At 44.7% G+C, this 26,234-nt stretch overlaps 1 protein-coding gene across 2 annotated transcripts in view; it reads left to right on the top strand.

The window, feature by feature from the left end:
* The window catches only part of PLCB1 (phospholipase C beta 1), a 703,903-nt gene that overhangs the window by 446,560 nt on the left and 231,109 nt on the right, over positions 1-26,234 (top strand). For both annotated transcript variants that reach the window (XM_084825185.1, XM_084825194.1), the window contains exons 8-9: positions 9,447-9,547; positions 13,221-13,387. In XM_084825185.1, coding sequence (XP_084681311.1) covers positions 9,447-9,547; positions 13,221-13,387 — 268 coding nt within the window. The remainder of the gene's footprint in view (positions 1-9,446; positions 9,548-13,220; positions 13,388-26,234) is intronic.

The following is a 26,234-nucleotide window of genomic DNA, read 5'->3' as shown; positions in this document are numbered from 1 at the left end:
AAGCATGGCCTTGGTGTACAAAATGAAGCAGGACAAAGGCTAATAGAGTTTTACCAAGAGAACACGCTGATCATAGCAAACACTATTTTCCAACAGCACAAGAGGTGACTCTACACATGGACATCACCAGATGGTCAATATCGAAATCAGATTGATTATGTCCTTTGCAGCCAAAGATGGAGAAGCTCTATACACTCAGTAAAAACAAGACCTGGAGCTGGCTGTGTCTCAGATCATGACCTTCTTATTGCAAAATTTCAGCTTAAATTTAAGAACATAGGGAAAACCACTAAACCATTCAGGTATGACCTAAACATATCCCTTATGAATATACAGTGGAGGTGAGGAATAGATTTCAGGGATTAGACCTGATAGACAGAGTGCCTGAGGAACTATGGACAGAGGTCCGTAACATTGTTCAGGAGGCAGCAACTCAATCCATCCCAAAGAAAAAGAAATGCAATTATTATTATTATTATTATTATTATATTTATATCCCGCCTTTTCCCCAAAACTGGGACTCAAGGCGGCCCTGCAAGAAAGCCAAGTGGCTGTCTGATGAGGCTTTACAAGTAGATGAGGAAAGAAGGGAAGCGAAAAGCAAGGGAGAAAGGGGAAGATATACGCAACTGAATGCAGATTTCCAGAGAATAGCAAGGAGAGACAAGAAGGCCTTCTTAAATAAACAATGCAAAGAAATCGAGGAAAACAACAGAATGGGAAAGACTAGAGATCTCTTCAAGAAAATTGGAGATCTCAAGGGAACGTTTTGTGCAAAGACAGGCATGATAAAGGACAAAGAAGGCAGGGACCTAACAGAAGCAGATGAGATTAAGAAGAGGTGGAAAGAATACATGGAAGACCTATACAGGAAAGATCTTAATGTCCCTGATAGCCATGATATCAAAAGCTGGTTTGAAACTCAACATTAAAAAAACTAAGATCATGGCATCTGGCCCCATCACTTCCTGGCATATGTCACTGAACTTGAGCTGGACATCCTACAGAGTGAAGTCAAATGGGCCTTAGAAAGCATTACTAACAACAAAGCTAGCAGAAATGACAGTATTCCAGCTGAGCTATTTAAAATCCTAAAAGATGATGCTGTTAAAGTGCTGCACTCAATATGCCAACAAATTTGGAACACTCAACAGTGGCCACAAGACTGGAAAAGGTCAGTTTATATTCCAGTTCCACAGAAGGGCAATGCCAAAGAGTGTTCAAACTACCATACAATTGCACTCATTTCACATTAGGGATGTCAGAAAATTCTGCCACGGATCTCAGGGAGGCCGAATGCCAGCACATTCGGCCCCCTGAAATCGGTGGCAGAATGGTCTGCCCCCCCGCCCCCCCCGGGATGAGACTTACCTGGGGCGGATCTTCCTGGCGGCGGTAGTAGATGCTACGCTATTTGTGTTCCCCTTATTTTCACCGTCTTAGTCTACGTAAATGTTTACGTAGACTAAGACGTGCCAAAATAGAGAACGCAAATGGCCATGGCCGCCGCCATTTGCATACTCACTTTTTTTCTTTTTTTAAAATCAGCCGTGATAGGCTACGTAAACATTTACATAGCGTATCACGGCTGACTGCAGGGATGCAAACGGCGGCGGCTACAGCCACCGCCATTTGCGTCCCTGCTAGCCAGCGGCCGGATGTCCGGCTGCTGGCGGAGCCGGCCGGCGGCTCCGCAGAATCGCTGCGGAGCACAGCCAGCCGGCCAGGATTCCGGGGGAGAGGAACGGAGTGCCTCCCCCCCCAGCCAGGATTCCGGGGGGAGGGACGGAACGCCCCCCCCCACCATCAACATAATCTGGAGAAAGGTAAGTCACTTTCGTACATCCCTATTTCACATGCTAGCAAGGTTATGCTCAAAATCCTACAAGCTAGGCTTCAGCAGTTTGTGAACCAAGAGCTACCAGAAGTACAAGCTGGGTTTCGAAGAGGCAGAGGAACTATAGATCAAATCGAAATCGCCAACATTCGCTGGATCATGGAGAAAGCAAGAGAATTCCAGAAAAATGTCTATTTCTGCTTCATTGTCTACGCTAAAGCCTTTGATTGTATGGATCACAACAAACTCTGGCAAATTCTTAAAGAGATGGGAGTACCAGACCACCTTTCCTGTCTCCTGAGAAACCTGTATGAGGGTCAAGAAGCAACACTAAGAACCAGACATGGAACAACGGATTGGTTCAAAAGTGGGAAAGGAGTACGACAAGGCTGTATATTGTCGCCCTGCTTATTTAACCTATATGCAGAGTACATCATGAGAAACGCCGGGTTGGATGAATCACAGGTCGGAATCAAGATTGCCGGGAGAATTATCAACAACCTCAGATATGCAGATGATACCACCCTAATGGCAGAAAGCGAAGAGGATCTAAAGAGCCTCTTGTTGAGGGTGAAAGAGGAGAGTGGAAAAGCTGGTTTGAAGCTCAACATTAAAAAAATGAAGATCATGGCATCTGGCCCCATCACTTCCTGGCATATAGAAGGGGAAGTAATGGAAGCTGTGACAGATTTTACTTTCTTGGGCTCCAAGATCACCGCAGACGGTGACTGTAGCCATGAAATTAAAAGACGCTTGCTCCTTGGGAGGAAAGCTATGGCAAACCTAGACAGCATAGTAAGAAGCAGAGACATCACCTTGCCGACAAAGGTACGTCTAATCAAAGCTATGATTTTCCCAGTAGCAATGTATGGCTGTGAGAGCTGGACTATTAGGAAGGCTGAGCGCCGAAGAATTGATGCTTTTGAACTGTGGTGCTGGAGAAGACACGAATCCCCTGGACTGCAAGGAGGTCAAATCAGTCCTCCTTGCAGGACTTAAAGGAAATCAACCCTGAGTGCTCATTGGAAGGACAGATCCTGAAGCTGAAGCTCAAATATTTTGGCCAACTAATGCAAAGAGAAAACTCCCTGGAAAAGACCCTGATGCTGGGAAAGATGGAAGGCAAAAGGAGAAGGGGACAGCAGAGGAGGAGATGGCTAGATAGCATCACCGATGCAAAGAATATGAACTTGAGCACACTCCGGGAGAGAGCAGAGGACAGGAAGGCCTGGCGTGCTATGGTCCATGGGGTCATGAAGAGTCAGACATGACTTAATGACTGAACAACAACAAATTGCAGTTAAAAAGAAAACATTTATTTTAAGGAATTCTGAATCACAGGGAAAACAGTCACAATTGGGCCACACTAAGGAGTCTAGGGCCTGGAACAAATCAATATCACAAAGGCAAGTCATGTGAAAGCCAATCAGAGTTGCTTATTCTAATTCTCAGGTCTCTTGCCTCATTCAGATTAATATAATGGTTGTAGGAGGAATACTAGTTACCATTTCTGCAGGCTAGTCTGACAGAAAACAGGGAAATTCCTGTAGAGTAATTCCAGATTGTGAAAGGAAATGGAGCAACAACAATTATTTAGCAGGAAGCAAAAGGGTGGGGACAGAAAGCCGGTTTACTGTCTAGTGAGAGTAAAAGATCCACAAAGGAAATAAAACATTCATTAATATATGCTGGTTTGAACGTAGCATGTTGCTGATGTGGCTAGCACCTGTAACAGAATTTGGGCCCTATAGAAATGGAAGCTGGTCAGACTTTAACAATCACGATGACTCTGTGCCTGGTTTGTGGCAGTTCTTAATTTTGGTATCCTGTGTTTATATTGCCTTCAATAACACAAGCTCAACAATCTTTTGCTTTCGAAACTTTAATATGGCAGCCATAGTATTAAGTTATATATCATTATAATACATGGATAGAAAAAAATGTCAAGCTGCAGTCTTTCAGAGTGCTAATTAGCAAGGATAGTGCAATACACTTTTTTTTGTTGACTGCAGAAAAGATAGATGTTGGAATAACTCCAGCACACATCACCTCCATCTAGAAGCCAGCTGTACTGTTTACAGTATTGTTTGGAGAATGCAGTGGTTGTACATATGTTTTGCATGTACAATCAGGGCCAGAAATATTGGAGCAAGGATAACTGTTTTGGCAGTTGGCCTCTGTACACCACCACATTGAAGTTGAAAGGAAACACACCCAGATGGGAAGCAAAATCAGGACTTCCAGCTGTAATTCAAGGGGTTTGACAAAAGTGGGGCACTAACCGTTCAGGAAGGACAGCCAGTGGCATACACACACACCCATCGTTGGTGGCTCATAAGTAATGGAACAAACCAACATCATTTCAAACTTAAGGGTCGCCTTTGATACTGGGATGAAAATCCTTTGCAGTCAATGACTGCCTGAAGTCTGGAACCCATGGACATGACCAAATGCTGAGTTTCCTCCCTCGAGATGCTTTGCCAGGCCTTCACTGCAGCTGCCTTCAGCTGCTGCTTGTTTGTGGGTCTTTCTGCCTTCAGCCTAGTCTTCAGTAAGTGAAAAGCATGCTCTATTGGGTTGAGATCAGGTGACTGACTTGGCCATTGAAGAACATCCCATTTCTTTGCCTTGTAAACTCTTGGGTAGCTTTTGCTGTATGTTTTGGGTCATTATCCATCTGCAATATGAAGCGGCGTCCTATCAGTCTGGCAGCATTCGGCTGAATCTGAGCAGAAAGTATAGCCCTCTACACTTCAGAATTCATCCTGCTGCTTTTATCAGCAGTCAGGTCATCAATAAACACCAGTGACCCGGTTCCATTTGCAGCCATACATGCCCATGCCATAACACTGCCTCCACCATGTTTGACAGATGATGTGGTCTGCTTTGGATCATGAGCTGTTCCTTTCCTTCTCCACACTTTTCTCTTCCCATCATTCTGGTACAAGTTAATCTTGGTTTCATCAGTCCAAAGAATCTTATTCCAGAACTGGACAGGCTTTTTTAGGTGTTTGCTGGCAAAGGCTAATCTGGCCTGTCTGTTCTTGAGCGTTACCGGTGGTTTGCACCTTGTTGTGAAGCCTCTGTATTTACATTCATAAAGCCATCTCTTGACTGTAGATGTTGACAATGACATGCCTACCTCCTCAAGAGCATTCTTGACCTGGCTAGATGTTGTGAAAGGGTTCCTCTTCACCATGAGCAGAATTCTGCGGTCATCCACTTTAGTTGTCTTCCGTGGTCTTCCAGGCCTTTTGCTGTTGCTGTGCTTGCCAGTTAATTCCTTCTTTTTCAGGATGTTCCAAACTGTTGTGTTGGCCCAATGTTTTTGCTATCTCTCTGATGGGTTAAACTTGCTTCCTTAGTCTAATGATGGCCTCCTTCACTCGCATGGACACCTCTTTGGACCTCATGTTGGGGGTTCCAGTGAACAGCTACCAAATGCAAATGTAACACTCAGAACCACCTCCAGGCCTTTTATCTGCTTGATTGGTCATGGGGTACCCAGGAAACAGGCCACACCTGGCCATGCAGCTGCTTGTCAGCCATTCGTTCCATTACTTATGAGCCACCAACGATGGGTGTGTGTGCATGCCACTGGCTGTAGTTCCGGAATGGTTAGTGCCCCACTTTTGTCAAACCCCTTGAATTACAGCTGAAAGTCCTGACTTCACTCCCATCTGGCTGTATTTCCTTTCAACTTCAATGTGGTGGTGTACAGAGGCCAACTGCCAAAACAGTTATCCTTGTTCCAATATTTCTGGCCTGACTGTATTTTTGACTGTACGCCTATGAACTCAAGGTTTCCAAGTGTAGCTTGACATGCCTCTGCAATCAAATGAAAGGGAAGGATGTGGTCCCATGCCTGTGATTGCTACAGGCACTGGTAACTTAGTAGGCTGGATGACCATGGTGGGGGAGTTGGGAGGGAATGGGTATGGGGGTGAGGAGTTGTAGAAGCAGGGTGTGGTGTTAGCCCTTCAGACATATATCTGAAGGCCAATCAGTGTAGTGACAGGTAGAGGGAGATATGGCATTGGGAGGAGGACTAGCCAGGTAAGGGGAATGAAACCCAGACAGTTAGTGGCTGTACCATGTTACAGTCCTCCCTGCACCCACAGGTTTGGTGGTTGCCCTATCAGCCTGCCCTCAGGTCTCCGGATGCTGCTTCTAAATGCCAGATCAGTCCATAATAAAACCTCCCTTATCCATGATTTAATAGTAGATGAGGTGGCTGATCTGGCATGTATAACTGAGACCTTGGTGGGCGAACAGGAGGAGTTAGTCTCTCACAGTTGTGTCCACTGGGGTACTTTGTTCAGCATCAGGGTAGATTTGAGGTTTGGGGCGGGGGGTTGCTGTGGCCTATAAGAATCTGATCTCTCTCTCCAGGCTCCCTGCCTGTCTGACTACTGGTCAGAAGTGTTTGCACCTTGTGTTGGGCCAGAGGGACAGATTGCAGATTTTGCTGGTGTACTGCCCACCCCATTACCCATCAGTCTCCCTACCTGAGTGGAGAGAAGTGATCTCAGATGTAATACTGGGTCCCCCAGGTTGTTGGTTTGGGGGGACGTCACCATTCATGCCAAGGTCATGTTGTCTGGGGAGGCTCAGGGTTTCATGGCCTCCATGAGAACCATGGGACTGTCCCAACATGTCATTAGCCCAACACATGTAGGAGGGCACACTTTAGACTTGTTTTTTCAGCTGGTCATGGGGATGGTGCTCTGAAGGTGGGAGACTTTCAGTCAGTCCCTTTGTCATGGTCAAATCACCTGCTGAGATTTAGACTGATCTAGACTTTCCCCTCTGCAAGGGTGATGGACCTATTAACAGCTTGGCTGCTGTCAGGAGCTGCCCCTTTTCAGCATGTAACTCCTTTGCTGAGGGAGCTGCACTGGCTGCCTATCTGCTACCTAAGCAACTTTAGGCCAGTGGCAAATGTTCCTTTCCTGGTCAAAGTCCTTGAGCTCCAAGCACTGTTGGATGAGACCGGTTATCTAGATCCATTTCAGTTGGTATTCAGGCCAGGTTTTGGCATGGAAACAGCCTCGGTCGCCCTGTATGATGGCCTATGTCAGGAGAGAGACAGGGTGTGTGTGACCCTGTTGATACTCCTCCATCTCTCAGCTGCTTTCGATACATCAACCATGGTATCCTTCTGGGGCAACTGTCTGAGCTGGGAGTTGGGGGTACTGCATTGCAGTGGCTCCACTCCTACTCGAATGGTCAGCTCCAGAAGTTGGTGCTTGGGGGATATTGCTTGGCCCCATAGATTCTCCAACATGGGGTTCTTCAGGGGTCAGTTTTGTCCCCCTTGCTATTTAACATCTACATGAAACTGCTGAGTGGGGTCATCTGGAGTTTTGGAGTGTGTTGTCATCAGTATGCTGATGACATGCAGCTCTATTTCTCCTTCTCATCCTTACCAGGTGAGGCTGTGGATGTGGTAAAACAGTGCCTGACTGAGACAATGGACTGGATGAGGGCTAACAAACTGAAGTTCAATCCAGACAAGACTAAGATGCTGTTAATGGATGGTTCTTCTGACTGGATGGAGTGTGTTCAACCTGTTCTGGATGGGGTTGCAGTTAGGGATGTACAAAAGTCACTTACCTTTTCGCAGGGGTGCTTCGCGGTGGGGGGGAGGCGCTTTGTTTCTCCCCCCGAAGTTCAGGCGAGGGGGGGGAGGCATCCCGCCTTGCCCGGCCGAAATTCAGGCTGGGGGGGGAGGCGCCCCACCTCGCCCGGCTGAAATTCAGGCCGGGGAGAAGCGCCCCGTCTGCCCGGCCGCGAAACAAAAAGTAAAAAAAAAACAAAACATGATAGGCTACGTAACGTTTAACGTAGCCTATCACGGCTAGATTTCCAAAGTCAGCCGTGATAGGCTACGTAAATCATTATATAGCCTATAACAGGTGACTTTGAAAAAAAAAAAAGCGCGTACGCAAATGGCAGGGCCCTATGGGCGCCGCCATTTGCGTTCCTTATTTGGTCCCGGTAGTCTACGTAAAGATTTACGGGGTTTTGTTTTTTCACGGGGTTTGGGGTTTTTTTTACACTTTACTTTGTAATGGCAGTGGTGGCAGCCGGTCGGAAGACCGGCTGCCGCCCCCACCCCCGACAAAAGGCCAACGAACCGCCGCCGGGACCCGCCGCCAGGAGGGACATTCGCCAAAGGTAAGTCCCATCCCGGGGGGGGGGCAGAGAATTTCACCGCCGATTTCGGGGGGCCGAATGCGTTGGCGCTCGGCCCCCCAAAGATTCGGGGAGAAATTCTCCGCCATCCCTAGTTGCATTCCCCTTGAAGGAGCAGATTCGTAGCTTCAGGGTTCTCCCAAAGCCCATCTCTGTCACTTGAGGCTCAGGTGGCCTCAGTGGCACAGACTGCCTTTTGCTAACTCTGGCTGGTGGCCCAGCTACATTCCTATCTGGACAGGGATAACCTGGTTTCAGTAGTCTATGCTCTGGTAATCTCCAAGTTAGACTACTGCTATACAGTCTACGTGGGGCTGCCCTTGAAGACTGTTCAGAAAATGCAGCTTGTGCAAAATGCAGCAGCCAGATTAATAACTGGAATCATAAGATCTGAGCATATAACACAAATTCTGGCCTGCTTGCATTGGCTGCCTGTATGTTTCTGAGCTTGATTCAAAGTGCTGGTTTTAACCTATAAAGCCTTACACGGCTTGGGACCACAATACTTGACGGAACTCCCCTCCCGACCTGAACATACCCGGACACCACAATCAACATCTGAGGCCTTCCTCCAAGTGCCACCTCCAATGGAGGCTTGGAAAGTGGCCACAAGGGAAAGGGTCTACTCAATGGTGGCCCCCCGACTCCCCACTGAGGCCCGCCTGGCGCTGACACTGTCATCTCGGCGCCAGGTAAAGACCACCCTCTACTCCCATGCATTTAATGGCATATGATGGGGCATCTATGTCTGTTGTTTTGAACATTAGGGAAATATTTTCTACTTAAATTGTAGAAATATTTTCTACTTACATTGTTTTTAGCAGTTTATTTCATTTTAATTTTTTTTGTGTTAAATTTTTTTAGACTGTTTTTATCATGTTGTATTTTTTGTAATGCTGGTGTATTCCTTTATGAATTGTTGTAAACCACCCAGAGAGCTTCGGAATGGGGTGGCATAAAAATGAAAATGATGATGATCATGATGATGATGATATATGGACTGTCAGTGAAGTACCAAAAGATGTAGGACCCAAGTGGGTTGGAGAGAAGTAGGCAAAATTGTAGGTACACCTACTACTTTTGGAGTCAGTGTGGCGTAGTGGCGAGAGTGTTCGACTGGGAGCCAGGAGATCCAGGTTCTAGACCCCACTCGGCCATGGAAGCTGACTGGGTGACTTTCGGCCCGTCACAGACTCTCAGCCCAACCCACCTCAGGTTGTTGTGAGGCTAAAATGGAGAGGAGGAGGATTACGTACACCACCTTGGGTTTATTAAAGAGGAAAAAATGTGGGATATAAATGCAATACATACATACATACATAATATGGAGTACCTAGTTTAGACAGGGTTGTGGTGCCATAGAGGCTAAGAAACACTGCTTTATATGTTTTATTTTAATTACCCTCCACAGAACGATTCAATTCCTCAAGATGACTTCACTCCAGAAGTATACAGAGACTTTTTGAGCAACCTGTGTCCTCGGCCTGAAATTGACCACATCTTCCTAGAGCTGTAAGAAATTACGGAAACTGGCATTTTTGTTTACTTCTTCATTTATTGTTTATCTATGCTCACAGTGGCGAAGTGCATTATTCAAGTTCCAGCATCACACTGTGATAGCCCAGAACAGATTTCTCAATCTTGAAGTTCTATTATTGAACCTATCCGTTGTGTTGGGGACGAAGAGGGCCTTTTCTCTAAGGTTCAGCTTCTATTTTTTTACATGGCTTGAACTTTAACAGGAAATTATTCCTAGAGGAATATAACTGCTAGGACTTGCCCTTCTTTCTGGCATATGCTAGTTTAAACTCCAGTTAAAGTAATTTAGCAGCACAGCAAGAGCAACTGGTGGGGGAGAGGATGCCACAAGCAAATAGCAATATGTATTAATGATAACAGCCTCTCCAACCACCAAAAGGCTCAAGAAGTCAGGAAAACAAATACAGTGTAGTGCAGTACTCACAGAAGATGTTATCAGTGCTTTCATTCAGCTCAAATTAAATTAGCAAACAACTGGGCACATGTTATTTCATACTCTAATGCCTTGGAACACCTGGAGCAATGTAATTGCAAATTTAATATTTAATGTATCCTTCTCCCTCTGGCTTTAATACTCATGTCCCTGTTATTGAACTCTTCCAAATTTAGAGGCTAATAACACATTAACTGCAAACACATGTGACAGATCATTGATGTCCTCACAAACATGTGTTTGAAATACTGTGGAGAGGAAAGACATTTTGAGGAGGGTGATTTGGAGTAGAGAAGCTGTGGGTGGGGAAAGATTTCACTCACACACACCCAGCTTCCATGTTCATTTGAAATCCACCCTCCAGAAGTTGCTTTTATTGTTAAAAACTGGTGCCACAGCTTTCTTGCACACATCTCCTTCACATGTGTAGTTAACCACTTAGAATTCCAGAGTTTTTCCTGGCATTTTAACAGTTCCTGTGTTTACTGCAATAGTCTCCTCTTCCTCCTCCTTTCCTCAAAAGGAAGTTGGTTGTTACTGCTTCTATAGCACTGTTCCTTCTCACCATAAAGTGGGATAAAATGGGATAAAGAACAGGCCTCTGTGCTAATGGGATGTTCAATTGTCTTAATGCAAATTTGAGTTTAGCCTGCAGGCACAAAGTTGTGGTAATGACTGCTGTATGTGATTCACTGAGTGTCTTGATCTTCAAGAAAGCATATTCAAGCACATTAATGTTTTCTGCTATGAATATGAATGAACGGGAGGGGAGGGGAGGCTGGGTCAAATAGAGGAAATGGGTTCAATATAGGAACACTTCAGTCCTCTGGCAAACTGCTGCTGTTGGCCAAGCAACCATTTTGCTGCTTTTTTTTTTTTAATGAAAAAGGGAGCTTTAAAAAAGTGCATATTTAATATGCAGTTTGGCCTGGGAAAGCTTAATATGTGAAATATTAAGCTTTCCCAGCCCAAAACTGTGCTAAATATGTGCATTTTTACATTCCCTTTTTTCGTTAAAAAAAAAAAAAGACGACAAAATGGTGGGGGCTCACCAGACAGGCCCGAGGTGAGTGTGGGCGACTTGCTGAGCTTATGAAGGCTCCAGTGCAGGTCCATGGGGGGGCAAGGGGGGCGCTTCAGCAGGCACCCAGAGAACTTGGGGTGGGGTGGGGATGCACATCCCTAGCTGTAATTGGCATCACTTTCTAGCGTTCATTATTATATGAAGGGAGCCACCTACTGTGAAGGTTTGAGGCCTACAGAGGCAAGGAAAAAGGTCAGGACTAAAGGCCTGGAGTTTTTTGTTGGGAGGGGGTATCCCTGAGAGGAGTAGTTTCATTTCCCCGGTTATGTTTTAGTTTCATTTCCTCAAGTAAGTTTTGTTTCTTCAGGTTTGAAGCAGTTTTGTGGGAGGAGGGTATAAAAAGGGAGAGTTAGAAAGACCAGAGCAGTAAGAGGAGATTCAGGGAGACCAGAGCCTGAAGAGAGTGCAGAAAGAAGCAGCCTGGAGAAATCTAAACACAGCTAGGGTAAAGGAACTTGTGTTTTGCAACTTTTATTTTCTCTTAATGCCTTTTGTATCACTCAGCTCTATTGTGTAAATACCTTTAGTTGTGATTTCCTTGCTTTAATTTACCAGTAAGCTTTTGTGGTTAAACTCTGTGTCTAGTGTGTCAATCACCCCATGCCTATAGCCTAAACCCCACATTATTGGAAGGGGGAAGGTAAAAGAGGGAAGGTGGGACTATTAAGGAGGCAAGAGATCCTTAAGGAGTTGCTCAGGGGGTCCAGGTCATAGGTGGAACCCTGACACCTGCCATATTACATATTTAGCTGAGCAAGCTTACCTAAACCTGGGCTAAGTAGTATGGAGCTGACTGGCAAACTGTGCTACATCAAGCTTTTCATAAAGCTATCGAGTGCTGCTGTCAGCTCACAAGAGAACCTGCTGCCCTGCTTGGGTGAGCACATGGTTTTCTTGTTTCTCTTTTACTTTAAGAGCCGGACCCTTTAAGATGGAAAGAAATTGGAAAGCTTCAAGCATGGCCAATCCGTCCCAGCTCTTCCCAATGCCATTTCATTTGGGTTGGTAGGCCCAAGAGAAGTGACAGCATGGAATCAGTCTCTGTGCTTGTTTTCCTGCTGAAATAGGAGGCCACAAGCAGAGATGTAGCTTTTGTGTCTTCTGTGGGCCAGGGGGGTGATGACAAAGAATCAGTCATGGGACCAGTTGCCTTGGCACTGGTGAGGCTAATGACAGCTGCTCATTCCACCTAGGAACATACAGTGGTGCCTCTTGGGCTGGGCCTCGGGGCCAAAGTCCAGGAACCCGCAGCCCAGGGCCCCCCAAAATGACCACCCAGAGACCAGCAGGTGCAGAAGCAAACTCCTTTTTATCTCTGGAGTCATGATGGTGCTATGATTTATGTGAGTTTAAAATGGAAAACTGCACATGCTTAGATTGCTATTTTTAAACAGGGTTGGGAAACAGCTTTGTCGCTCATATCAGGAATGTAGAAGCAGTTTTAAAGCAGAGAATGGCAGTTGAGGGGTGGGGTGGGGGGTTAAGAGAAATGTCAGTTGTGTGCTTCACAGCTGAAATAATACACATGGCCATGTACAGCCTCTCCCACCCCCCACCCCCCACCATTACTTCCAGGGTATAAAATTACCTAGTTGCACCACTGGGAACCTAGGAAGCTGCTTTATTCTGTGTCAGACCATGGCTCCCTCTGGCCCAATATTGTTGACAGACACTGACTGGCAGCAGTGGCTCTTCAGAGTTTTAGGCAGGAGATTTTTCCAGCCCTACCTGGAGATGGTGATTAAACCTGGGACCTTCCTCATGCGAAGCAGGGGCTCTGTCACTGAGCTACAGCCCCTTCCTTCCTGTCTTTAAGCTTTAAGGCCTAGAGACAGAAAAGAAGCCATGAGAGCAGTGTCCTTCGCCAGTGTTCTACTTTTTTTCTGGTCTTAATGAGAAGGAGAAGGGGGGTTGACTGGATCTCAGGTGAATGCAACATAGGTAGATATCTATTTCCTAATCTATTAATGCAAACCTGTTAGTGAAATAATTTGTTTCATGCATGATAGCGCATACCGGCTCATTTATAGAGAATGCTAAGAAAACAGTACTGGTAGGTGTGTGGGAAAAAACCTAATGGATTTGAAAATCTTGCTTTTCTCCTCCCCATTTATTTCAATTTTTTGCAGTGGTGCTAAGAGCAGACCGTATCTTACTGTTGACCAGATGATGGAATTTATAAACTTGAAGCAACGAGACCCACGGTTAAATGAAATTCTTTATCCACCTTTGAAGCAGGAACAGGTTCAGCAGCTGATTGAAAAATATGAACCCAATAATAGTTTGGCTAAGAAAGGTCAGTAATTTTCATTATCTTTAGTATGCTGTTTCTGATTTCAAACAATGAACAAATTACAGTGGAGAAAGAGACCTGTAGCACACACTGGTTCAAACTGAAGCACATTTCCAGTTCACTGGCTTAAGATTTGACAGCCTTGCAGTAGTTAAAATTTGAATAGATTCTGTGTAACTTGTGTGAAGAGGGCTGGGTTAGTTTTCCTGTTGCTTTTCACTTCTTCAGACAGATAATTCAGAGCATGTAAATATAATCACCAGGACAATAATTATTTTACTTGAATTGGAAATCTGTGGAAAAAAAAATTTTTTAAGTGCCCCCTGAAAACAGTCTCACATCATCAAGCTGGAGCAAGATCATTAGGCTGCTTGATAATGCCAGGGGGTGGTCATGGCACAGCCTTCAGTATGCTGATAAGGTTTTAATGCTAAGTGACTTCAGACTGGATGGAGGTGCATTCTGTCATAATCGAGAAAGATTGTTTTGGGGAATTTTTTTAGTAATGTTACTAGCAAAGCTGGGCTTCCTGCCAAAATGTACTCTTCAATTGTGTTCAGATAAGCATTGCAGTAGCCCGGACTCCAAGCCGAATATTGTATTAATGTGTTTCCTCGTGTTTCATTCTCATTTAAGTATTCTATGGGCTTCCCTGATTTTTAAAGTGGTCAGACCATTGCAATATTCTAGAGGGATGGGGGACAAAAGAGCTGATTTGTTGTGGAAAAAAATATATATTTGATGTGGAGTTAGTGGCATAAGGCTGATTCTTCAACTTCATGCCCTTAGCTCTTGAGACTGACTGAGATGGAATGGCTTAATCTTAGAGCTGAACTAAACCTTCATTTGTAGCTTTGTTTTCTTTCTTGAACACTTCTGCATTCCAGTGATTTTCCAGACTGCCTCAAAAAAAATTACCAAGTCCTGTACACAGCTTTGTAAGTCGCATAGCAGTTATGTGCCTTTGTAAAAACCTGCAGAAGCCCGCAGCCAAGTAGAACAATCCAATTAAAAATTGCAGAATGCCCCCAAAGGGTTCCCCCCCACTCTTTTTACGAATCTTTCTTGTTTTTCTGCAACAGAGTAATGTGGCTACCTCTTTGGAAGCTGTTCTCCCCCCGCCCCCAAGGCTGGAAGATGGGGCAATTATCTATCTCTAGGACTGTGGTGGGGAGGGCTTACAAGAGCTCTGCTGTAGGCCCTATTCAGAGTTAGAGGAGGAGGATTTAGAACCCAGTCTAGTCATCAGAAGTTTGGGGCCTGGGAGCTCAGCTTTGCCTAGCTTCCCATCTGATTGCAGGCTGAAGGAAGATGATACTCCCTATCAGCCACAGTGGTAAGATTCGGCCTTCAGTGAGGCCTCTGATTTACAGCCTGGGATTATGAGAACTGAGTAGGAAGAATATGCCCAGGAGGGGTGGCGGAGAATTTCTCCCCGAATCTTCGGGAGGCTGAGCACCGAGGCATTCGGCCCCCCGAAAGTGTTGGGGAAATTCTCCGCCAGCCCCCCGCCCCCCCCCGGGATGGGACTTACCGTGGCCGAATGTCCCTCTCGGCGGCGGGTCCCGGCGGCGGTTCGGCGGCGGTTCGTGGGGGGTGGGGGTGGCGGCCGGTCTCCTGACCGGCCGCTGCCACCGCCGCCATTGCAAAAAAAAAAAAAAGTGCGGTAAAAAACAACAACACACACCCGTGATAGGCTACGTAACGATTCACGTAGCCTATCACGGCTAGATTTCCAAAGTCAGCCATGATAGGCTACGTAAATCGTCACGTAGCCTATTACGGCTGACTTTGGAAGAAAAAAAAAAGCGCGTACGCAAATGGCGGCGGCCCATGGGTGCCGCCATTTGCATTCCTTATTTTGGCATGTCTAGTCTACGTAAACATTTACGTAGACTACAGCGAAAATAAGGGAACGCTATTTGCGTTGCCCTTATTTTCACCGTAGTCTATGTAAATCTTTATGTAGACTAGACGTGCCAAAATAAGGAACGCAAATGGCGGTCCCAATGGGAGCCGCCATTTGCGTACGCACTTTTTTTTTTTCAAAGTCAGCCGTGATAGGCTACGTGACGATTTATGTAGCCTATCACGGCTGACTTTGGAAATCTAGCCGTGATAGGCTACGTAAATCGTTACGTAGCCTATCACGAGTGTGTGGGGGGTTTGTTTTTTTTTTACTTTTTTTTTCATGGCCGGGTAGACAGGGAGCTTCTACCCGGCCTGAATTTCGGCGGCGAGGGATGGGGCGCCTCCCCCCTGGCCTGAATTTCGGCCGGGCGAGGCGGGGCGCCTCCCCCCCTCGCCTGAACTTCGGGGGGAGAACCGAAGCGCCTCCCCCCCACCGCGAAGCAAGCTTCGAGGACAGGTAAGGGACTTTCACCCATCCCTAATGCCCAGGGATGGAGCTTGCCGAACTTTCATTACCTCAGCCCCCCAGACTTCAGCTCGTTTCCCCATGAGCTGGCCCGCCTTGATCTGCATCGAGTCAGGCAGCTTGTGGATTTTTCTGGTTTTAAAAATTTACGTAAATAGAAATGTTCACAAATTGCGGGATGCAATTTGCATAATTTGCACAAATTTTGACCGTAATTTGCACCTCAAGTTTTGCCACATTTCTATTTCCGTTAATTTAAAAAAACAGACACAGAAAAAGTCCTGGATTTTGGGGAAAGCCCTGCAGCTCAGCCCACAAATGCCAGCCATGTCAGGGCTCACCAGAAGTCCGTCAAGCCCCCAGAGGGCTGGATTCCACACTGATGGACATCCTTAGAACCGATCAGGAGGAAGATTCTCCAGGAGAGGAAAAATCGGAGGTGTCTCCCAGCTTAAGGCCTCAACTAAAGAAGGCAGAACAGAGACACCCTCTTAGATGTAGTGCTTGCTTACAGGTCAGATTGCCCTGTCAGGATAGATCATCAGGAGGGGAGCTCTAGCAGCCGCTCCCCTGTATTTAAGCCAGTGCAGAGATGAAAAGCCTTTGCTGGGAACAATGTCTTAATTGCCCAAAATACTTCCTTGCCTGGATTTTTTTGTGAATCCTGCACTCTTTTCTGCTTTGAATCCTGTACTGTTGAGATCCTGACCTGAAAATCTGTTTTTGGAATTAACTGTGTGTGGATACTTGTCTTGGAACTTTCTGTTGAACAAAGCAACATGCCGATAGCCTCTGCCTAGGGTATATGATTTATTGGAGTCTATAGATGCTGTAAGCTTTGCAGTGAGCTCTGGAAAGCTGATCTGTGTAACATGATCTAGGGCAATAAAGAGTTTCACTGTTATTTGTGTCAGGTTGTCAAGCCTGATAGTGGGCAACACCCAGCCTTCTAGCTGCATGCAGCCTCCTCAGCCAGTTTTGTGGCCCCCACTGCGTATGTGCCATGGAAAGCAAATAGCCTTCAGGGAGCATGGTTTTGTGTTAAAATAAGGCACATGCTCTCCATGCATCTTGTTCTATAAGAAAGTCAGGGGTTTTTTCCCCACCACCATGCCACTGAATTTTGAAGTATAGGTCCAGGTGCTGGAAGTGTCAAAAAAAGTTTTGTGTGTGTTTTTTAATTAAAATACCCCAAAACCATATTTGGTGGGATTATCCTTTAGGGAGGGGGAATCAAAATTCTGTTATAAAAAGATTCTAGAATGCATAATACAGTTAGGCCCTTTATTATTCCTTTTTATGTATAGTAATGACACAAAACATTGTAACAATAGAGAAGTATTTTCTTACATGATCACTAATTCTTTTACAGAATTAGTTCCTCACATAGGATCTTTCATGTGATATATTGGAGACAACAATAAGGTAGGGAGGGGGTTTGAAAAAATGTGAGAATTTGCTCTGAGGGCAAAATTAACAAACTTGTTAAAGAAAAACCAAGTTGGAACATATTCACTAGAAACTGAACACCCTTTGTTAAGTTTTGCATGATCAGTCAAGTCCATGTAAATATACACTTCTAGTCTAAAATATTGCAAGCTGATTAAATAGCATGTTAAGAAAAAGAGAAAATAATAATAATTGAACTGTTTAATAAGAATGTGTAATTCTACAATGTATTAAACTTGTTGATGTAAATGCATACCTTTGGCTGGTGAACCAGGTAGAGCCTTTTCTAGAGAAATTGGCCTGCCCTCAGTCATTCGTGCCCTAATCCCTCCAGGGTAGTTTCCTGTAATGCACCCTACATGGAATTGCCTTTGCAGAGGGTTCGGAACTTGCGTTTGTCAAAAATGCAACTTCCGGGATTTTGACTGGAGTTAGCAGATCATAACATCCTACTAGTTTTTGTCTAAACTAAGACTGAGGAGGCATGGGCTCAAATCCTCACTTAACCAGGAAGCTCACTGGGTGAGAGTGACCTTGGCCAACTTGCTGCCTTTCAGCCTAACTGCAACCTCATAGGGTTGTTGTGGGGACAATAGGGGAGGGGGAGAGAATCAGGCATGCCACCCTCATTAAAGTAAGTGTGGGATAAAAACATTATATATATATATAAAACAAATAATTGCCCTTGGACTGCCTAATCTCAAAAATCAGTGCAGATGTATGGCTACTGCTTCTTCTCTCCCCTCTTTCCATGCAGTACCATTGTAGGTATTCCAGATCTTTCTCTAAGTCAAACATTTTCTTAGATGAATGGACATTTTCCTCCTTTGTTTGAGGTTTTATTTAAGTACATTGAATTTTCTTGAAATGATCCAAGTGGTTTGTGGGGTTCTGTTTTTTGAGGAAAGCACAGATGAAAGTCAATAAGACAAATGCAAACTGTCAGTGATACATCTAATAAGAAAAAGCAATTACGGTCCTGTCACCTCTCATTCTGCAACTGGAGAGAGATCCTACTAACGTCTCAATTCAGGAGTAGACTGCATAACCTGTTTGAAGTAAATATGTTTAGTATAATGCAAGGGAGGCAACTTCTGGCCCACTGGCCTCATCCAACCAGCCCACTTTCTTCCCCTACTTGTTGGTTACTGTTACAAATGTAATCCACAATTTAAGACTTAGAGTCAACAAGGATGTATAAGAGACAGCAACTGCACACTCATACTGCTCACACTGAGCACGCCTGACTTCCGAGCCTTTGTAATAACGCTTTCAGTTGTTTTTATTGCATATAGCCTTGGGTTCTAACAGTTTTCCTACAACAACAAAAAACACACAGTCATGGAAAGAAAAAGGTTGAACAAGCCACCCGAATCATCATGTTCATCATGTGCACAGTCTACAGCTACAGTTTTTAGGAACTTTGCTCTGCACATTTGAGCAGCCACTGCTAATAAGGCTACTTGATCTTTGACTAGGCTACTTGATCCTATTACATAAGGATCCATTTCTACAAGTAGTTTACACATTTGCTCAGCCATTGTGATAATACCAGCCAGTACATCAATCCTTTTTCTTCTCACATCTGTCTGCATGGTTCCCATCCACAGTACTGACAATGCCCTGAACTCCATATTCCTGGTACTTCACTTCACAACTGCTCAGGTTAGCCTTTCTTTATGCAATATGTCCATATTCATTTGTATATGGGCAGAGGCTGAAGTCTGAAGTGAGGACAAAGTGGATGGAGACAAGGTGGATGAAGGAAGGACAGATGGGAGAAGGTGTAGGGCCCTAAAGGTGGTGATGTGCAGCAAGCAGAGACCAAGAGAATATGCTATGGGACAGAAGATGTAGCAGATGAACCCCCTTTTAAAGCCATGCAAATTAGTGGTCATCGCTACATGCTGTGGTAGCGAATTCCATAGTTTAACTATGCGCTGAGTGAAGAAGTACTTCTTTTTATCTGTCCTGAATCTCCCACCAATGATCTTCATGGGATGACCCTGGGTTCTTGCATGAGAGATGGAGAAAAATGTCTCCCTATCCACATCCCCCACACCATGCATAATTTTATACACAACACCTCTATCATGTCCCCCCTTACCCGCCTTTTTTTCCAAGCTAATCACTCCCAGCTGTTCTAACTTTCTTTCATAGGGGATATGTTCCAGCCCCTTGATCATTTTAGTTGCTCTTTTCTGCACTTCTTTTTTCCAGCTCTACAATAATATCCTTTCTTAGGTGTGGTGATCAGAACTGCACACAGTATTCCAAAAGTGGTTGCACCATAGATTTGTATCAAGGCAGTATGATATTGGCAGTTTTATTCTTAATTCCTTTTCTACTTATGTCTACCATAGGGTCTGCCTTTTTTCACAACGGACTGGACACACACTGGGTTGGCATTTTAATCGAGCTGTCCACCACAACCCCAAGCTGTCTTCCTTGGTTGGTCACCACTGCCCCAGATCCCATCAGGTTATACTTGAAGTTGGGATTTTTTTGTCCGAACATGCATCACTTTACATTTGTTTACATTGAACCTCACTTGCCATTTGGGTGCCCATTCTCCCAGCTCGGAGAGATCCTTTTTGGAGCTCCTCACAATCCCTTTTTGTTTTAGCCACCCTAAATAATTTGGTGTCATCAGCAAACTTCACTGCTCACTCCTAATTCCAGTTCATTTATGAACAGGTTGAAGAGCATTGGTGCCAATACAGATGCCTGTGGGACCCCACTGTTTACATCCCTCCATTGGGAGAATTCACCACTGATTCCTACTCTCTGCTTTCTGTTCTTTATCCAGTTACTGATCCATAAGAGGACCTGTCCTCTTATTCCATGACTGCTACGTTTGCTCAGGAGTCTTTGGTGGGGGACTTTGTCAAAAGCCTTTTGAAGTCCAAGTAGACAATGTAGATCACTCCTGTCTACATGTCTATTGACACTACAATCAAGGGAAAGGGAAAGGCAGCTGAAGGAAAGCCACTGTGGAAGCAACTGAGGCTGGCTCTCTCTTCCCTTGCATAGTCAGCTTTATGGATAGATTTCTACATATATCCCCATCATTTGGTGGCTGTTCTGCTATACTTATAATAATAGCTGTCATATTTTAAAAAAGGTCCCAAAACTTGAAAACAGGCAAATACAATCACATTGATAAAATGATGATATATCAAGTGGGTTAATAAGTGATTGCAATATATTGGCTTGGATCCTAAGTTAATAAGTATTTGCCAGTTGTGGATTTTGGAGTTTTTCTTATGGACCAATGCAGCTGCCTTTGCTTTTTATATCCATTAGTCTTTTCCCTGCCTTTGGATTTTCATGAAACACAACTTTGGACAAATTCTTCTTTGGTTAATACAAATCTGGGAGCGTGTCCTGGCTTTCCCTCCCAAAAATATGTACATTGCACACAAATTTGAGGAGACATTTTGTTACAAAATGCAGTTGAATGCATACCTTTAGGAAGGTTTTGAATTGGTGTGGGGGGAATACTTTCCCTTCAAAATTGCCAAGCATTTTTTTCTACCCCCCACCCCCATCTGTAAAGTAGAGGACCGGAGCTATTAACACATACAAATTGAGATGTGATACATCTTGGTCTTCATTTAACAATCATCTTCCCCCATGATAAACACTGACAATTTTAATATAATTTGGTCTCACTGTTTTAAATCTATGTTTGCTAAAGCGCAATAAAACACTTGTCAAGGGTCACTATGTACAATTTGATGGGCCGGTCTCCTAGGCAACAGACCTTACTGGCAGTAGAAGTACAAAGCAAGGGAGGCCCTGCTTTTTCACTTTGAAGACACCTTAATAAAGCAGTGCTATTTTAAATATAGCATGTGACATAAACCACTTCCCTCATAAGTCATGCTTCACACTAACCAGGGCACAGATGGCGTGCATTTTGCAAAGAGACAGAGCCCACTGCAAAGGGAACTTGGTGTCTTCTCAGAGAAGTGCACTTGATTATTATCAGCAGAGCCAGAGGAGCCATGAGCCTAAAAAGGATAAAAAGCTAGGTAGAAGGGAGGGCTTGGTATTTGCAATAGCTAGCTTATGTGATCAGGCATTAGGCTGCAGCCCCTCCCTATAAAAACAAGTCCACGATTATGGTGACATGCTTGATCGCTCTTGAGCCATATAAAGGCTACAGTCTAGGGATGAAAACTGTATTCACATGATCACATACCATGGGCTGAAAGGATGAAAGTGATGTGAAGCAGAAGACCTTCATATTATCTTGTGTCTGCCCCTGCCCTCCAGCTTTCGTTCATTCTTCAACATGTGTTGCTTCTTCACTAGTCCTTTTCTCTGGAATTGTCATCATTTGATCACTCACTTTTTATGGAACATACAGATTACACTGTTGTCGAATCTTTCATTCATGCGTTGTTCTCCCATGTTTGTTTGTTTGTTTAGATCTGATTTGTGATTATTATTTTGTAATAAAATGCCATTGCAGCAGTAGCCTGTCCAGTGTGGACAGGCAAAGTACTGCTGAGTTGTTGTTGTTTTCAGGGCTTCTGTGCCATTAAATTAAACATTTCCTGTTGACAGGTTCAGCTTATTGTATTGCTTCCTGATGAGTGCAGATGCTGAATCTGTGATGAATTGCCTCTCAGTTGTCCCAGTGTCAGTGTATGTCCCTGTGTGCGTGGTTTTAATTATTTCCTTTTGTTGTTATTATTTTCTCTTTTTTTATATTGACCTCAGCGCCAGCACAATAGTAAGTTGATCACAAGCGGTGCTTTAAATGGGGTACCATGCACAACTGAGACACTTTCCCTGAAAGTCTTTCTTTTAAAGAAGCAGAAGAATATGTGCCTATGTACTTCCATAAAACAAAGAACAAAATGTAAACAGAAAAAAACACCTTCGTGCCTTTGAATGGGCAACAGTGTGCTATAATGCTAGGATCTGGACTACCCTGAATTACATTATCCTGAATGGACAATGTATTTGGTCAGATTTAACATCTTTGTGGTAGGGGGCAAGGGAAATGGGAAGTATTTGCACAAACCTAGACCATATCCTAACAGAAAGCTTTTATATAACGTATTTTTTTTAACTTCTTCAGCCACAAGTATTGCTACTGCTCCTACTTCCACATAGCCAAAAATTAAGGCTTGATTTAAGGCCCACTTGGCTTGAGTGGGCCCTTGACATATTGCCATTGGTAGGACCTCTACCCTCACTGGGCCTTGCAGCAGCCACCCCCTCGCTTTGCCTTTGCTGCTAGTCAACATCACTTAGGGCACCTGGTGGCACTGCAGCTGCGAGTCACTCCCTCCAGGATGCCTTCGCCCACTACCCACAGCTGCCAGTGCTTCTGAATGGGAGCTGAGTGCTCATTCAGTTCCCATCCAGAAGCTCCATTGCTGCCGGTTAGAGTGTCCTGAAGGAGTGACTGGCAGCTGCAGTGCTCCCTGAGGGGCCAAGTGGTGGTGCCAAGAGGCGATGGCAATTTATGCATATTATTTGATGTATACCTTGCTTTTCCACCAAGAAAATGGCACCCAAGGCAGCAACGGCGGCTGATGGCAATTGCTGGTGGTGGTGGTGAGAGCACTGCCCCCACTGGTAGCTATCCACGTATGTGAGGTGCTGACTGGAGGCCTGCCCACCAGTAATCTTCCTAATTGTCTCAGGAAAGAAAATCAAGCACATTGCGTTTTAGGGTGATACTTTTCTTACCTAGGCACAAAGAGAGGCCCCACACAGACCTCTGGTGGGTGAGAAAAGCAGGAGCTCCTTTCTCAGGGAGGGGGTTTGCTTGCCCTGTTAGCTCTTTCCCAATGTATTGAGGTCTATATCTATTTCATGCTGAGCCTCCTATTGCAAAATAATTTTGTGTAGATGCAATAAATTAGGGGATCATTCATATGAAGGTCACACCAAACAAGAAGTCAATATGATTGTTTATTGCCAACAGATCTACGTAGGAATAGTTTCTGTTGGAGGCCCTTTCTCAGTCTGCTCCTGGCTCTGCCCCCTTCCTCCAGGGATCATCTCCAAACTCCCCTGCCTATGTTTCCTGTAAAGATACATATTTAAATTAAAATAATCACTACAGTAGAGATCTATGTTCTGTGTAGTAATACAGAAAAGGAGGGAATGGGTGCCCTGTAGTAACTTTGGGCATTAATATTCCTTTGAAAGGTCCTCAAAACTTTATTTAGTTTACTATGAGGGGAATCCAGTCTCTCAAAATCCACTGCAATATCCAGACGTGCTTAACATCACAAAAATTAATCTATAAACATGTTATAATATGTCAGTATAAAAAAAATGAAAGTAAATTAAAATGTGTATTTGATCCAGTTTTATAAATTTGGTCCCTTTTTGCAAACATTCATTTATTTGCAGTAGGTGTCCCTGTTAATGAGGTTTAGTTATGAGTTTAAACAAAGATTTTGTTGTAATGTGAAATCCTCCCCACTGTTTATGTAGGCATTCTTTTCCAACAAAGAATTAGAAGTTGAAGGAAGCTTGTTATGTTTGTTAATTAAATGGATCAGGAAGATAAATACAACATATAAAATGAAGCAGCAGTGATACAGGTTAAGAACAGCAATAGTTTAGGGGCCTGTGAAGATAATGGTATAAACGTAGGCAAGTATAGCGTCCCTTGCTTGATGGTGAAATTTGTTCATTTTTATTGCTAGTTGTGTTTTGAAAGCACACAGATTAAGGCTGGATTTTGTAACTCTGACACTTAGTGACATGGATGTATACTGAGAGATTTTGCCCATTTCTCCCAGATGCATAGTTGCCTCTCTCTAGAAAGTAGATGGGTCACAGGGTAAAACAAAATACTACTGCTTTAGCGCTTATTGAATGCAGTATGGAAGTCTAGGCCTGTTTTACTTGGATGCATGGTCCATTTCATTTACATTATATTTCATTTACATAAAGACCCTGAAATGAAATCATCACCCCTTCTCTTCTCCCTCGATTCCTGTACAGCAGCCTTCCCCAATATGGTGCCCTTCAGATGTTTTGGACATCAACTCCCATCAGCCCCAGTCAGCATGGCCCATGGTCAGGAATCCTGGGGAAGGCTTGTATAGAACCTGAATACGATGGTCTGGTGTGTTTGTCAGAGGTAACCTTTTAGTTGTGTTTTTAGTTTTAGTTTTGACTTTTGTTCACTTTTTGAACATGTCATCTTCGGGTTGTATTTAGCTACAGTGGCTTCCATTCTCTAGAGGAATGACTGGCAGGCAGCAGGCAGACATTGCACGGAGAGAAGCTCTCACGGGCAGGCAGCAGGAGATGGAAGGCAGTTATCCCCTGTCCTAAAAGTCATTGGTGAACATAGGGGAGAAGTGAAACGTGCATCTGTGAAGATAGAATGATAAGAAAATAAGTTCAGAAAATACTGTCTGATCCTGAGTGCATGAAAATGCACCTTTCTCATGGAAGTGATCTCAAAAAAGCCTCTCTCCTTCAGGCAGGCAGTATCAGCATGAGGTCACAGTGGTCAGTCTCAAAACATTCAGGTGGGTGTTTAAGCATGAAGTAACAATGGCTGGTCTCTTGAAGCACATAGCATCAGCATGAGGGCCCAACAGGGAGTCTTTCTTTGGTTGAAGCAGGCAGTAGGTGTGTGTGCGTGCGTGTGCGCATGCAGTGTGTATTTCTCCATCACAGGGGTGAAGGAGGAATATGGCAGAGGCTCTTTTTGAGGTGGGCAGCAGGAATGTGTGGGTCTCAGTGGCCACTGATGTCTGTCTCATTGAAATGGCCAGCAGCATGTTGGCAGAGGTCCAGCAGGCAAGGAGAGGATGCGAGTTGGCAAGCAGGGACCCTCATGTAGTACAAGGCCTCTTCTTTACACCAAATACCTCATGTGTGCCTGGTATCAGAAGAGGGAGAGATAATGGAGGAGGGCACAAGAATGTTGACAGCCTTCCAGATGTAATAGAATAACAGCTTATAGGCTCTGCCAGAGCCGGAGACACATATTCTGAAAGGCAAACTGACAGGCTGAAGGCTTCAAGTTCAGTACGTGCCCCACAGTGATCAGATCAGGATAAACAGTGGGCACAGGAATAGTGGAGGAGGAGAAAGAAGAGGGGGAGACTGGTACAGGACAGTCAGCCTTCAGACAGGAATAGAAATGCTTAACTAACCTTGGCAATGTGTCACTCTCCCCAAATTACAGGGCAGCTTGGGCAATCCTAGCAGTGGAAGGTTAACCTTCAGGAATGATCGCTGATAGGGAAGGGAAAAGATTGGGAAGGACAGGGGACAGAGTAATACACAGACACAAACAGAGTGAGACACAGAAAAGATTAAAGTGAAAATCAAATATTGCAATAAGAGCAAACACTGACTAGGTCAGGGGTGGGCAATTTGTGGCCCTCCAGTTGTTTTGGTCTACAGCTCCCATCATCCCCTTACTATTGGCTATGCTTGCTAGGGCTGTCAGGAGTTGTAGGCCAAAACATCTGGAGGGCCACAAGTTGCCCAACCCTGATCTAAATAAAACTAAGCAGGAAGTACAGAGACAGAATGTAAAAGGTTGTTGTTGTTGTTGTTCAGTCGTTCAGACGTGTCCGACTCTTCGTAAACCCATGGACCATAGCACGCCAGGCCTTCCTGTCCTGCGCTCTCTCCCGGAGCGTGCTCAACTCCATATTCATTGCATCGGTGATGCTATCTAGCCATCTCATCCTCTGCCGTCCCCTTCTCCTTTTGCCTTCAGTCTTTCCCAGCATCAGGGTCTTTTCCAGGGAGTTTTCTCTTCGCATTAGGTGGCCAAAATATTGGAGCTTCAGCTTCAGTATCTGTCCTTCCAATGAGCACTCAGGGTTGATTTCCTTTAGGATTGACTGATTGGACCTCCTTGCAGTCCAGGGGACTCGTAAGAGTCTTCTCCAGCACCACAGTTCGAAAGCATCAATTCTTCAGCGCTCAGCCTTCCTTATAGTCCAGCTCTCACAGCCGTACATTACTACTGGGAAAACCATAGCTTTGATTAGACAGACCTTTGTCGGCAAG

The sequence above is a fragment of the Heloderma suspectum genome, chromosome 1, assembly GCF_057233095.1.
Source record: "Heloderma suspectum isolate Gila_16-S chromosome 1, 16-S_ref, whole genome shotgun sequence".
Taxonomy (NCBI): Eukaryota; Metazoa; Chordata; class Lepidosauria; order Squamata; family Helodermatidae; genus Heloderma; species Heloderma suspectum.
This window is presented reverse-complemented; position numbering and strand designations above follow the sequence as displayed.